Source organism: Carica papaya, chromosome 3 (assembly GCF_054855325.1).
Source record: "Carica papaya isolate Zhongbai chromosome 3, ASM5485532v1, whole genome shotgun sequence".
NCBI classification, from domain to species: Eukaryota; Viridiplantae; Streptophyta; class Magnoliopsida; order Brassicales; family Caricaceae; genus Carica; species Carica papaya.
Window position 1 is genome coordinate 33,153,105 of NC_142311.1, and position 13,146 is coordinate 33,166,250.

Below are 13,146 nucleotides of genomic sequence, written 5' to 3' on the forward strand. Positions count from 1 at the left end.
CACAGTCAATGTTGCCCTCACACATTCAATGGCTTTAATGATTGAAGTTTATATATATATATATATAAACATATATATATTCTTTAATTATTATTACTTTGTCTCATAATTTATCCTTGCTTCTTAGTTTGTCAAATCCATAAGCTCATCGGGTTTTAGGAATGGCAAGATCATCTGATCCTAATTGCATTTGGAATGAAACTGAAAAAGGCCTCTGCTAATCTTATTCATTAAATTCAAAAATAATCACGAGCTCAGTAATACAACATCTTCTAAGTTATATATATATATATGTATATATACACACATATATACTTAAAAATAATCACGAACTCAGGATTACAACATCTTCTAAGTTATATATATGTGTATATATACATATACGTATATGTATACACAATCAAGACAATTTCCATGGATTTAAGTAGAATTTTATTCGGTTGATTAAACTGAAAAAATGAATTTCGAAGTAAATTACAGAGAAAATTTTCATTTGTTCCTAACAGAGCCTAGAAAGTTAACAGAGAAAAAAGAATAGAGGAATCAGAGCAAGAAGTAAGAATTTGAGAACAAGAAAAGATCAAAAGTGGCAGCCACAGCAAAGGAAGAAGAAGCAGAGAGTTGAGACAAGAACGATGGCTTCAACGACGTACAGTACTCTGAAGATCACATTGTCTACCAGCTTCATCTGAAAATCCAATCCCTTCCGTTTCAAACCACGAATCTTCCATGGCCTCATCCCTACCTTCCTCAACCACCACCGCTTCTCTCCCATCTCTCTCTCTCTCTATATATATATACACACACACACAATAGATGTGTGCTGAGCTTCAACAATGCACAGATTGATATTCTGGTTGTTGATATATATATATATATATATACAGCGAGAGCGGAATACAATGCACTTCGATTTCTCCAAAACAAAAAAGATTGGACGTTGCTGGCACAAAACACACCGGCCTGTGACTTTAATTTTTTTATTATTATTTTTTTAGAAACCAGATTTCTTTAATTATTCTTCTTCTAATCATCATTAGTTTAAGAAAATTAATGAATTAAAAATGTGATTAAATTAACTTTTCACACCTCATTATTTAGCCACTGCAAATTTACTTTAAAAAATCCATCATTAAATTTTTAATTAAGATTATATTTAAAATAAATTGAAAAATAATATAAATTTATATTAACATAATTTATAATTAAATTTAATTACAGTTGTTATTAAAAAAATTAAGATAATTAATTAATTAGGAACGGGAGTTCCGTTGAGCAAAGTTGAGGACAAACACTTGATGACGGTTCGATGGGTGGACTCCAATTGCCATCAAACGGTAAGGAACGACTTTTTGACTTTTTGACTTTTTGACCGTTACGTCTTCGATACTCTTTGTCCAAATCACTTAACGGCTATATTACTTAATTCTCATTTAATTTAGATTTATTTATCTATTAATTTTTTTAAAATATGTTTTCATTTATAATTTTTATGTTTTTATTATTTTTAATCTCATTTTAAATTCAAATTGACCCAAAAAAAATTTATTTAACAAACGTAGTTTTAAATTTTATTCAATTGAGTGTTTTATTTTTTAATTTTAAGTAATTAAATAAATGTTTGATGTTTTAGATTGTATATAATTAAATTCACCAAATTTTAATTATAAATTGGTAAATAGTATTTGAATAAATTAGTATTAAATATTACTTTGTAAGATATTATAAAATTAAGATGTTAAAATAGTATTAATATTTAATAATTAAATATATCTTATATGATATCTACTAATTGAATAGTATTAAATACTATATTATAAAGTACATGATAATCAAATACTATCACGGCTAATAATTTGATAACACTAGGCATTAATTAATATGATTCATAGTAAGTAATTATTATTAGTAATTATCTCATATAATATATGGTAATTGGTAACTAAACAATATTAGGTATTATTTCACTATTTGGACATCTAAAAATAACTATTATATGACTCATTTATCTTGATATATAACTTTCAATTAGAAAAAATTACGTAGATATTTTACGAAAAATGTGTATCTAGATGCAGTTTATATAGTACTTAAGAGATGAATTTAGTTATAACAATTTAGTATGTGATTAAAAGTTGATAAAACTCAATAAAAATAGATAAATTGCTCGTATTTATATTATTTTTAATCTCGTTTTAAATTTAATTTGTCTAAAATAAAGAAATACACTTTTAAATTTTGTTCAATTGAGTGTTTTATTTTTTAATTTTAAGTAATTAAATAAATATTGGATATTTTAGATTGTATCTATTAAGTGTTTAATGTTTTAGATTAATTATAATTAAATGCACTTTGAGCTTTGGGTTTGATTAATGGGTTTTTGGATTTGACTTTGAAATTAACTCAAAATTAGAATGTGTTTCACATTTGGAATTTAAATTCTAAGAACTAAAATTAGAACACATTTCCCTCATTTTTGTTGATTTTGCTCTTTCCATTTTTCAAATTCACTTTATCATATCTTATTAATAATTAGTTTTTTTAATTCTTTTAATTTTTTATGTTTTTTTTTTTTTTACTTTTTCGTTTATATCAAAAGAAGATGAATGGATGGAAGAATGAAAATCTGTCAACGTTAATGCCTCATTTAGAAGTATTTGATTTGACATTATCCAAAACATAAATGACGAAGATCTAAGTTGTAACATATACAATTTTTTTTTAGAATTAAAAATTAATAAATATGAATTTTTATTTTTATTTTTATTTTGTACTATTCTATTTTGTTTTATTTAATTTAGAGTAAAAAATAGAATAAAATATAATGAGGATTTAATTAAAAATAAGTTTGAGAAAATTGTGTGAAAATTTAAGTTTTGATGGTATTTTTGAAAGAAAAATCAGAAAACAGGAGTCAAAACGTAATTTTAGAAAGTTTTATCACGTCAGACGCTGAGTTAGCAGCCTTGACCAACCAAGACGCGCCAAGTGGTAGAGGTGCTGACGCGGGGGCAAGGAGGGGCCATGTGGGCGATCCGTGTACGCGCGATCGAACGACTGAGCTTCGTTTCCGCGCGCATGGACGGCTCGGATGAACTCTCTCCTGAACGAAATCGGAGGGCCAGATTCAAAAGCGATCGGATGGCCCGGAGTGAATTGCGATGGACGCCCAGATTAGATCCCGATGAACGGTCCAGATTCACTCCCTATTTAATCGCGATTGGACGATCCAGATCAAACGCGATGGACGACCAGATAAAAAACGAATCGATATAAATAACCCCCATCCGCACCAAACCCTAACCCTAGCCGCCAGAATCCCTCGCCGGAGAAGACGACCCAGCCACTGGGGAGCTGACCGCCGTCATCCGCCGCCGCACTAGAACACTTTTCGACCGCCAAAAAAGGTAAAAATTTTTTTTTTTTGCACAAAATTCAATTTTAAGCTCACCCATGGCCAAACTGAGTGAAAGGACCGACCAATTGACCGAAAAATACCGACAAAGTCTGGCGCCGCCGCCACGAGGAATTTCACAAATCGCCTCCGATGAGGCCCTTATTGATTTCTGTTTCGCATATTTTTTCCACCATTGTGATCACCGTTTTCTTCTCTGTAGGTTGACCGAAGTGAAACACCCAACCGCAACGTGAGCTAGAGGAGCCGCCGCACCGGAGAGCCCCGCCGCCAATGAGTTTCAATTTTTCATATTTTTTCGGCCAACCGAGGCCCTTTAGCGTGTGTGCTCACAGGAATCGATGTAAAATCGGCCGAATTTGGCCAAAAATGGCCGACCCAAGGCAGATTGCCGCCGTGTCGAATTTTTGAAATTGGTCAAGTGGGCTTTGGAACTGATTTTTGGTTTATTTGGAATATTTGTAGGTACTATAAGCGCATTTCAATTCCAAAAAAAAAAAATTAGGGAACCCAGGGACCGCTCGTAGGCGCAGTAAACCGTTTATCTTTTCGGCGCCAAATCGAGTAAAGATCCTTCACTCTATTTTCTATCATAAAATTGAAGTTTAAATAAATAATAATGTGGTATTTTGTACAATTTTAGTAAACATGCATAATTAATTACAGGTTGCTAATAGAGCCGGAACTGAAAATTATCTACTACTGTTTGTTGATTGATTTTACAATTTATATGCATGATGGTATCTGATTTATTTTATGGCCTTGAACGCATATTGTAACGCCCAATTTATTATTTTTATTTTTATTATAGAATTTTATTTTAATTCTTTATGTATTTAATTTAATTTAATTTAATTTAATTTAGTAAAAGTAAAAATAATAATAATGATAAAATAGGGTAAAATTATTTTTTAGATTTAATTGAAATTGATTTTGGAAAAAAATGGTGAAAATTTGGATTCTGGGGGTGTTTTTGAAAAGAAAATCAGAAACTGGGGGTCAAAACGCAATTTAAAAAAGTTTTACCACGTCAGCAGCCCCGGCCAACCAGGACACGTTGCATGGCAAGGAACGCTGACGCGGGACGGGGCCACGTGGGTGATCCACGTGCGCGTGATCGGACGGTCCAGATCCGTTCCGGCGCGCATGGACAGCCCAGATCGCATCGCGATGGACGGTCCAGATTTAATCACAAATAAATCGCGATCGGACGGTCCTTATTAAATCTTGATAGACGGTTGAGATTAAAAGGGGAATGGTATAAATAACCTCACCCACACCCAACCACAAACCCTAGCCGCCAATGCCTCGCTGGAGAAGAAGAACCAGACGCCAGAGGAGCTGGCCATCGCCACCCGCCGCCACACTGGAGAATTTTTCGACCGCCAAACGAGGTAAATATTCTCCCATTGGCTCGTTTTTCGATGCTGAATCCACCTATGGCCAAATCGAAGCTAAACCACCGGCCAATCAGCCGAAAAACACCGCCGAAGTCCAGCAGCGCCGCCGCGGCTTCCCTCAATTTTTGCCTCCGATGAGGCCCTTCCCGGCCTCCGTTCGATGTAATTTTTATACTACTGTGATCACCGTCCTTTTCTCTACATGTTAACCGGAGTAAAACATTAAAATGCGACTCGCATCGGAGAAGCCGCCGCACCCGAGAGCACCGTCGCCGGTAAGTCTCAGTTTTTCTTGATTTTTTGGCCCATCGAGGGCCCTAGGGTTGTTTTATCGCATGAACCAATGCAAGTTTGGCCGAATTCGGCCGAAAATGGCCAACCCGAGGCGGATCGCCGCCGCTGTGCTGGATTTTTGATATTGGCTGAAAGGGGTCCTAGGCCTAATTTGGGATTTTTTTGGAATACGTGCAGGTGCCGGTAGTGCGTTTCAGTTTCTTGAAAAAAATTTAGAAAATTTAGGGACAGCTCGTAAGCACACTGTAGACCTGATTTCAGACCCCGAAATAAGTAAGGATCTTTCACCCTATCTCATATCACAGCATTAAAGCTTAATAAATAATTAAACGGTATTTTATGACTTATTATATATGTATAATTGATTGAGGTTGCCAATGGAGCCCGAAACTGATACATTGTTGGTCAGTTGTTGTTTGGTCTATTTTACAGTTTTAAATGCAGTATGGTATCTGGTGTTCTTATTTTATAGTTTTGTATGCATGAATCACTGTTTCATTGATTATGGATTAAATGATTGTGAACCCGTCGATGTTGTGTTATTTGGTGTTCATTACTAGTTTACATGTCTATGTTTGATTGGATAATTGAGACCAAGAAAAATGAAAAAATGTATGTGAATTGATAAATGGGCAATGTTGACAGCCTAACTAGATATCCTGGAAAATGGTGGACGAACCGGGTTCGTAGGGAACCCTACTGGGAACGTGGTCTCTCATATCGGACGAGGTATGGAGACCTTATGTGTTTTGGCACCCATACCGGACGGAGTATTGAGGTTCATAGTTTTGGCGCCCATACCGGACGGGGTATGGGGACGGCCCTAGAATCAGATTATTAATGTTAATGGTTCACGTGTAGCGGGGACTCCCTATGGATCCCCATGGATATTAGTAGACTGATAAAAGAGGAAAATATGTTGTCTAATGATTGAAATGCAAAGGCATGATACGTGTTATGTTATAAAGTCTATATGATTTTATGATGATTGTAATGCTATTGTTTTCATATATTATTTTCATGGATCTCACCGAGGTAAGTGGACAGTAAAAGTTTTTATTATTAATAAATGAGTTTGTTATAAATTATGCTCAATTGGTCGTTTTTATTTTCTACCAACTTTTACTTCTGTGGCGGTGAGATAGTATGATGTTTTTACTGGGCTAGTGTAGCTCATTCCTTACTTAACCATTTCAGATCGGGAAGACGTAGTTCCCGAGCCCGTTCCGCAGGAAGACGGCGAGTTAGATGCCAAAAGACTTTATAGTTCTATTTATAGTTTTTATTTCGAGTATCTCTTTTAATTAGCTTATTTTTTTATATGTTGAGTACGTTTTAGTTATTGTGTAAGGGATGTTAATCAAAATTTTTATTACGCTTCCGCACTCAGAATATTTTTATATATACATTTCTCTTTTAATTTCCGGAACCGTTACACATATATGTTTAATTGATGTGTTTACTACTGAATCGAAAAAAGGAAAATATTAAACGATAAGAAAATTGTGTGATTTAAATGAATAGATGAGACGACAGCTTTACTGGATATCCTGAGAGATGGTGGACGGACTGGGTACATAGGAAATCCTACCGTGGACGTTGTCTCATACCAGACGGGGTATGGAGACCTAATAATTTGGTGCCCATACCGAACGGGGTATGGGGACAACCCACTTCACCCTCATACCGAACGGGGTATTGAGGTTTGATAAATTGACACTCATACCGGACGGGGTATGGGGACGACGCTGTAATTGAGAATGTTAAAAGAAAGGGTTCACGTGTAGCGAGGACACCCCTATGAACCCCAATGGATACTAGTAGGTTGGTGAAATGAGAAACGGTTAAGATTTGGTTTATTATTAATGGATATGAATTTATGATATATTCTATGTTGCTGATTGTTCATGAAGTTATGATCTGTATGATATTATTGTTTCTATAGATTGTTTTCATAAATTTCACTGTGGTAAGTAAACGGTAAATAATTTTATGATTGATAAACGAATCTGCTAAATTTCGTGATGCATTAATTATTTTGATTTTATATCAACTTTTACTTCTGTGCTGGTGATATAGTGTGATATCTATATTGAGCTAGTGTAGCTCATCCTTTACTTAATTATTTCAGATCAAGAGGATCAGGTTCTAGAGCCCGATTCGCAAGAAGAATACGAATAGATGCTAGATATTTTCTATTTTTCATTTGTTTCTTTATTTCTCGTGTTTCTTCCAAAGAATTAATTCCGTAATACTGCTAAATATTTTTAAGTTATTGTGTAAAGAATGTAAACCTTAACCTTTTATTTCGCTTCCGCATTTAATTATTATATATTCTCTTTTAGATTTCTGGGATCGTTACAAAAGTAATGGATAACTATATTTTATGGACGTGACTACTTTTGGAGAAAAGTACAAGTATGGTTTCGGGGCTATCTTTCAGGATGGAGAGAAAAATTTTATTAAAGTTGTCTTAGGCCATAACGATATCTTATGTCACTTCGATATCGTAGAAGCAGTTGCAGTCAGAGAGACCATTTTATGGGCGACAGATCATTATCAAGAGTAAGAGACTATTTTTGTAGATGCTTAAACCATTGCAAATGTTATAAACAATGATAAAGCCGACATATCGGAATTAGAAATTATCTTAGAGTATTGTAAGATTTTGCTACAGGGTAGACCAAATATAAAGGTTAGGTGGGTTTGCATGCAAAGCTAATATGGAAGCTCATCTACTTGTTAGAGCTTCTCATAGTCATGCTAGCTTCTGTCATTAGGATCAATTCCCAATTTTCTTGTATAAAATACTTTAATAATGGAATCGTTATTACTATTTCAAAAAAACGAAGAAGATGAAATTATTGAAAATGAGAAAAATTTGAAACAACAACAAAATAAAAGTCAAATAGATAACATTGCAAGAAAATATAGTAAATTCACTAAATTTTAATTATAAATTGGTAAATAGTATTTGAATAAATTAGTACTATATATTATTTTGTAAGATATTATAAAATTAAGATGTTCAAAAGTATTAATATTTAATAATCAAATATATCTTATATGATATCTACTAATTGAATAGTATTAAATACAACATTATATAGTGAATGAAAATCAAATATTATCATGGCTAATAATTTGAGAACATTATACATTAATTAATACGATTCATAATAAGTAATTATATAATATAATCTTTGGTAATTGATAACTAAATGATATTAGCTATGATTTTATTATTTGAATATTTAAAATTAATTATTACATAACTCATTTATTTTTATAGCTTAACTTTTAATAAGAGAAAACTACACGAATACTTCACGAAAAAATTGTGTATCTAATGGTAACTTATATAGTGTGTGAGAAATAAATTTAATTATAACAATTTAATACACGATGAGAAGTTGACAAAACCTAATAAGAATAGATACGCTGTTCATATTTATTTTTCTTAATATTCTATTAAATGACTATAAATTTTATGTTAATGTTTCGGTATAATTATTTAATTGTTAAAACGAAATTGATTATAGATTTTATGAAATCTTTTAACTCAATGAATAGATTAAGAAATGTATAATATAAGTTGACTTATTTAATATGATACGATTATTCAAAGGATGAGAGGTAATTAGAAATGTAAAAAATAAGAATGAAAGAAAAAGAATAAAATTATTATATTTATATTTATGTATAGCTTGAATATATATATATATAATTTTAATTTTAATTTTAATTTTTTAATCAAACACATAGAAAGAAATAAAGGATTTAATTTAATTTTTTATTTTGGAAGAGAGAATAGACAAGTGAAATCCAATGGATAGATATATATAAGATATTGTTATATTATATTATATTATATTATATATATATATATAGCGCCTGTTACTGTTTGCAGTTGTGGATTCAAATTCCTGAGGCAAAGTATAATGGAGAAGAAAAAGGCTCCTCCACCAAAAGCAGTGTCATCTCTTCATTTGTTAACTCAAAAGCAAAAAGCCTCCATTTCTGTCTGGTTTTTCCTTTCCATATCATCCTCAAGAATTCTTTTCTTCTTCCAAGAGCAATCACCTTGCCCCACATCTCACTCAAAGTATCTCTATACTCACAAAGAACATAAAGAAACAATGATAATCATTGGTGTCAGTGTCATATATATCAAACCTAACCAGATACTTCAAGTTATACTGACAACTCCATCAAGAAGAAGAAGAATCAGAAGAAGACGACAAAAAATTGAGAGTCTGAAAATCGTATTTGTTGTGCGTCTGGGATGGCTAGTTCCAGCGGTACCAAGAATGAAGGAGGACCGCCGCGAACGCTGTCGAGGAGGATGACGCGGGCGATCACACTCGCCACGGATAAGAACAACGAAAACCTCGTTGACAGTGAGCTCGTTCCCTCCTCTCTCGCTCCCATTGCCGTAATTCTTCGCGTTGCCAATGAAATCCAGAAGGATAATCCAAGAGTCGCCTATCTTTGTATGTTCCCCTCTCATTTTCCTTTTCCGCTTATTCTAGTATGGCAAATCTCGTTGGCTTCTTCTTTCTTTTCATTTCTTTATTTTATTTTTTTTTGAAGTTGCTGTAGTATTGATTCTAGTCTGTTGGTAATATTTGAGTGAAAAGATGCATATGTCTTCAATTCACTGATAGATTGTTGGATATTTCTTTTTTCCCAAGCGAACTGAGAAAAAAATCATGCGCACAGTTTACTCATTCTTAAATTTTGCTTAACCAATCATTTATGGAAAACTTAACAAGTAAAATCTATCCAATAAACGGGATAAACTGTTTTTGATCATGCAATTCTATGGAAGTTCAATCCCTCCTTCTGTTTAGTATAATTAGCATGCACTTACTATTGGCCTTTCAACTTGTCATGGTTACAATTTAGTCCATGAAAACACCTCTATGCCTATGTAGTGAGGCAGACCTGTTGTGGATGATGGACTGCCACCAGAAAAATTTATCTGCCTATCCTTGTTATGTGTGCCCAACAGATAAGCTTAATATAAATGGAGGCAATATGGTATTTGGACTCCAAAGGTTCTCCGTTCTACATTCAGAATTGAGGCTAAAAATCCACCCAAGTATATGAGTAAAATTTCCTTTTCTGAGTCATGCAAGCAATTTTTTTGTAAATTCGAGCATTTTAAAGGAATAATTAGAAGAAAACAAAATGCAAATTAAGTAGAAAAGTAGAGGAAGAAACACCACGGATGAAGGAAAAGATTTACCTAGTTAACCTCTCGAAACACCATAAAAGGGGGGAGGAGATTAGAAAATTTCTCCAGTATTTAAAGCTCTGTTCTACACAAATCCTGACAAACACATGCTTAGAAAATTTACAATAGTTGGGTCTGGTTATTGTATAATATATTGACATTTCTGAATATTCAAATGTATATGTATTATATGGATGTGCGTAGATATATTTAATGCTGAGTGCTTTACATTTCTTTATATCTATATTATCTGTATTATATTTATGTAATATTCTGTTTATGTATATACATTTCAAAGTTGTTCTACTTCTTGGGGTTTCTCTTTTCTTTTGTTTAAAGGTTTCTTGTCTTTCCACTTTGTATCTTCTCTCTGTCTAATATACATTTTTGTTGTCTAAATATATACATTTACTTTACTACTCTCTTAAGTTGATTCTTTTCATTTCCATTACAAACTGGGATTTTGCTTTTTAAGGATGGCAATGAACATACCATGTTTTTATTTTTTTAATTGTTTAATTTCTGAGGTTTCTAGATTAATATTTAGACCAAAAGTTGTAGTTAATATTAGGTGTTAAAAAATTGTGATCAAATATCTACTGCAGAAGGTAATTTGTTCATGCTTCTGCTACTGAGAATTATTATTATTATTTTTAATTATTATTATTGACCCCTCCATCGTTTGTTTGATTAGGCCGTTTCCATGCATTTGAGAAGGCTCATAAGATGGATCCATCATCAAGCGGACGGGGTGTTCGCCAGTTTAAGACCTACTTGTTACATAGACTTGAAAAGGTATATCTAAAATTAACATTAATTTTTTTCCTTTAATTGATAGATGATATATCCCTTTGGTAGTTTGTTTTTCTATGGACTGAGATTATTTCTAGTCATACAGATATATCAGATTCCTGTTATTAACTAACGGGCATTAACTAGTTATGGTTTCAAGTTGGGTCCTGGGAGAGAGCCCTTCATGGTATATATTATTCTTTACTCTCTAGACATGCCCCTTCAGCTTACTTATATATTTTTGTCAGGGGAACTAATTTCCCCTCTATACTTCTTACTTGTTAGTGGATTTGAAGAACTATATGAAACGTTTGCTCGATTAGCCATTCAATGTTAAGAAGAAATAATATGGACATTGCTGTGGCCTTTTGTTTATATGTTAACCAAACCAACTTATTTCTTCAGTGAAGGAAGAACATCTTGTTAATTACACATCATGCACTGTAACTTTTCAATTATCTGTGTTTGTCTGGGAATTCTTTGTTCTGTGGCTTTCATCATTCTGTATTCCTTCTTCTATGTATTACTTGGATACAGCTGTTAACATGTCTAGTGATATGCTTCACGTTTTTATTCTCTTGCTAATTCATAATACAGGTGGTAACATTTTTTTAATATAATATTGAGGTCAATGTATGTACTCAATGCTAATGCTTTCAGGAATAAATTAAAATGGTTAATTTCTGTTGCTGCAGGAAGAAGAAGAGACAGTGAGAATGCTTGCAAATAATGATCCGAAAGAAATTCAGTTGTTTTACCAGAACTTCTATGAGAAAAATATAAAAGAAGGAGCTGAGAAAAAGAAACCGTAAGGCTCTTTTTTTTAATATATATATTTAAACCATTGACCAGTCATGGGAATGTTCAGTCGATATTCTACCTCATTCCTCTTTCATATATTCTTGAAGGGAAGAGATGGCTAAAATTTACCAGATTGCAACGGTATTATATGATGCGCTGAGGACAGTGGGATCTCCATCCCATGTAGATGATAAGGTTTTATCTAAACACTTGGTTTACTCAATATAAAATTTGAAGTAATCGCTTGCATGTAGAAGGTACTGAAATTTTGGATTTATTTTCTCATTATAGACTCGCAGGTATGCAGAAGAAGTTGAAAGGAAAAAGGAACAGTATGAACACTATAACATTCTTCCATTACATGCATTTGGGGCTAAAGCAGCAATTATGGAACTCCCAGAGGTCATATTTATACACTTTATTTAATATCAGTTTTCTTCTCTACATGGAAATAGTGTTTAAAATCTTTAGTCTCGATCATGGCTATCCTGAAACTACAGATCAAGGCTGCATTCAGTGCCGTTCGCAATGTGAATAATCTTCCACCACCTAGGCTTCATTTGGCATCAGATGTACCAGAGTATGCACAAAATGAGAATTATAAGTCTTTCAATGACATACTTGAGTGGCTTGCTGCTATTTTTGGTTTTCAGGTAACTTGTGCCTCGGATTTCTCCTTATCCTTTTCATTTCGTATCTTCGTCCTCTTTGCCTTGGATAGTTTTTTTGTGAGGCAAGTTAGTCCTCTCTATTGTCTTAACTGTTCAGAAAGTTCTTTTCTTGCAACCTATAGCTGTAAGGAAAATTTGAGACATGGCCCATGCTAGAATCGAGAAACTATTTGTACTTGTTGAAGGAAATATTGTAACTTTATTATATGTTGGACAGGAAATATAAATAGGTATTTGTAAGAGTCTTATGAAGAAAAGGAAGGCTATGAATAGGAAATTTAACTACGCAGGAGAGTATCTATACAAGAAAGTACCTATATAGGACAATCTACAACTATGTAGCAGACATAGTCTATGTTCTGACGACCCCCTCGTTGAAGCATTTATATCTTAGACACCAAGGTTGTCGCGAATAATGTTCTACATGAGCTTCCCCCTAAGAGTTTGCTGACTTTATAGAAAAAGAAAAAACTTGTTTGCTGACTGCACATGAGCAGTCCAAATAATATTCTGTGGAAGTTTTTCACAAATAAA

General features: G+C 33.1%; 1 protein-coding gene across 2 annotated transcripts in view; it reads left to right on the plus strand.

The window, feature by feature from the left end:
• The first annotated feature begins 9,034 nt into the window (after positions 1–9,034).
• The window catches only part of CALS7 (glucan synthase-like 7), a 31,824-nt gene continuing 27,712 nt past the window's right edge, over positions 9,035–13,146 (plus strand). Inside the window, exons 1-6 of one of the 2 annotated variants that reach the window (XM_088216625.1) lie at positions 9,035–9,602; positions 11,043–11,143; positions 11,836–11,948; positions 12,049–12,136; positions 12,233–12,343; positions 12,442–12,594. In XM_088216625.1, coding sequence (XP_088072751.1) covers positions 9,395–9,602; positions 11,043–11,143; positions 11,836–11,948; positions 12,049–12,136; positions 12,233–12,343; positions 12,442–12,594 — 774 coding nt within the window. In that variant the 5' untranslated portion in view covers positions 9,035–9,394. Of the gene's footprint in view, positions 9,603–11,042; positions 11,144–11,835; positions 11,949–12,048; positions 12,137–12,232; positions 12,344–12,441; positions 12,595–13,146 lie in introns of those variants that run through there. The other variant, XM_088216626.1, reaches the window with a different exon arrangement.